Below are 1,927 nucleotides of genomic sequence, written 5' to 3' on the forward strand. Positions count from 1 at the left end.
TTTCGATTCCTGTGTTTGCGTGGTGTCTTCATTCTTCAGATGAAGTATTTCCTAAGGTTCTGTATGTACCAAGTCTGTTACGGTAAGTAACTTTTTTAGCCGTGGCCTCGGGGCCGTCGCGGCTTGGTTCGGGTCCGGAAGGCGGTGATCTCCGTGGGGGCGCTCCTCGAGGTCTCCCGGCGGCCGAGCTCGGTGGTTCGGGTCGGGAGGTCTGGTCGGTAGGTCGGGTCGGGATGAAACTCCGCCGCAGCGCCGGGAAGAGGCGACACCGTCTCGCACCTGCACACAGGTCGGGCCGGGGGCTCGGCCCGACCCCTCCGACGATCAAGTTAGTGAAAGATATGGAGGGGGTTTAGGAGGAGGAGAAACCTCCGTGTGGTCTGTTGTGTGTGTTCCCCCCCTTTTTGCTAAGGGCTCGTGGGTAGTTATAGAGGGGGTTTGCTGTTACCTGATGCAAGGCAGGACTGTACCTTTGGTTGCGTGGGAGGCCGAGCTGCTGCAGGGTATGGCGAGCCTCAGGCAGTGTGTTACTCAAGGGGATGGCGTGTCACATTGCCATTTTTGTCCCTATCAAAGTCCTGGTTATGGGGTCGCCTTCCATTGTTGCGAGTCGGAACGTCCCTGGTCGGGACACTCGATGACTCGATAGGGTCCTTCCCACTTCGGTGCTAGTTTCCCCCTTACTCGGGTCGGGTGGCTGACCTCGACTTTGCGCAGGACCAGGTCTTCTAGCTTTATCGATCGGGGTCGTACCTTCCGGTTGTAGACCCTTGCTACGGCAGTTTTGTAAGAAAGGGATTTTCGGTGCGCGTCGGCCCGTCTTTCTTCGAGCAAATCCAGGTTGGATCGGAGTCCTTCTCCCGAGGCCTCTTCGCCGTAGCCTGCTGTCCGCGGAGTCGGGACAGCCACTTCGGATGGTAATACGGCCTCGGTCCCGAATGTGAGGCTGTCGGGAGACTCCCCCGTTGGGGTTTTAAGGGTAGTGCGCAGCGCCCATAGGACGCTCGGGAGCTCGTCGATACATGCCGATCGGGCAGCGGACACTCTTCTCTTGAGACCGTCGATGATGGACCGGTTGGTTACTTCAGCTAGTCCGTTCGCCTGGGGGTAAGCCACCGAGCTGAACCTCAGCTGAATCTTGTGCTTGGCGCAAAACTCTTGGAACCTCCTGCCGGCGAACTGAGGTCCATTGTCGGTGACGATGGACCGGGGCAGACCAAAACGAGTTACGAGGTTTCTCCGTACGAACCTTTGCACTTGTGACTCCGTGATGGTTGCTAGGGGCTCGGCTTCGACGCTCCTCGTCGTTCAAATCCGGGACTGTGTTATCTATCACCCTCACTGCCCACCGAACTCCGAAGCCCCAATCCTTCGACCAGCTAACATAGAAAAACCGCCCCTTCCACCCTTTTTTGTTCGAAGGGGCTCCCCCGACGCGAAAGCCAACCCAGGCTGACACGAAATAGCCCCCCGGCCCCTTGAGAAGGCGGAAACAAGAGAGAAAGAGGTTTCGGGTAGGGGTGATGTTAGCATAATAACATTCCCCTAAGAACGCTACTAGATAACGCCATGAGTTAGGCGCCACCTGGGAAGTTGAAATCCGCCACGAAGAAAGACAGGAGACAATGATAGGGTGAAGGGGGAGGCGCAACCCAGCCTCTAGGGCATCTTGAGTCAGCGCGAAGCCTCGGGGGATCGGGTCGTATGACCGCTGCCCCGGATCAGGCGCAACCAGGACAAACTCCTCCGGGATATGATAACGCTCCCGGAGCTTCTCCAGCGACGACCCACTCACCACCGAGTCAAGGTCGTGCGGCCACATTAGAGCCTCGAGGGCTCGCGCCGCCTCCTCGTCTGAGGAGGGCGAAGGCGTGCTCTCCCGGACTCTATCGAGGGACAAAGGTGAAGAGACGGGCAAGAGGGACAT

General features: G+C 58.2%; 1 protein-coding gene across 1 annotated transcript; it reads right to left on the reverse strand.

Moving 5' to 3' along the window:
• Positions 1–582: 582 nt before the first annotated feature.
• LOC135613420 (uncharacterized) lies at positions 583–1,927 on the reverse strand. The gene is made up of 2 exons (XM_065110451.1): positions 1,653–1,927; positions 583–1,300 (listed from the first exon to the last, which is right to left on the reverse strand). Exons 1-2 carry the CDS (start codon positions 1,925–1,927, stop codon positions 583–585), a joined length of 993 nt encoding a protein of 330 aa, XP_064966523.1.

Source organism: Musa acuminata, chromosome BXJ2-6 (assembly GCF_036884655.1).
Source record: "Musa acuminata AAA Group cultivar baxijiao chromosome BXJ2-6, Cavendish_Baxijiao_AAA, whole genome shotgun sequence".
Lineage (NCBI taxonomy): Eukaryota > Viridiplantae > Streptophyta > Magnoliopsida > Zingiberales > Musaceae > Musa > Musa acuminata.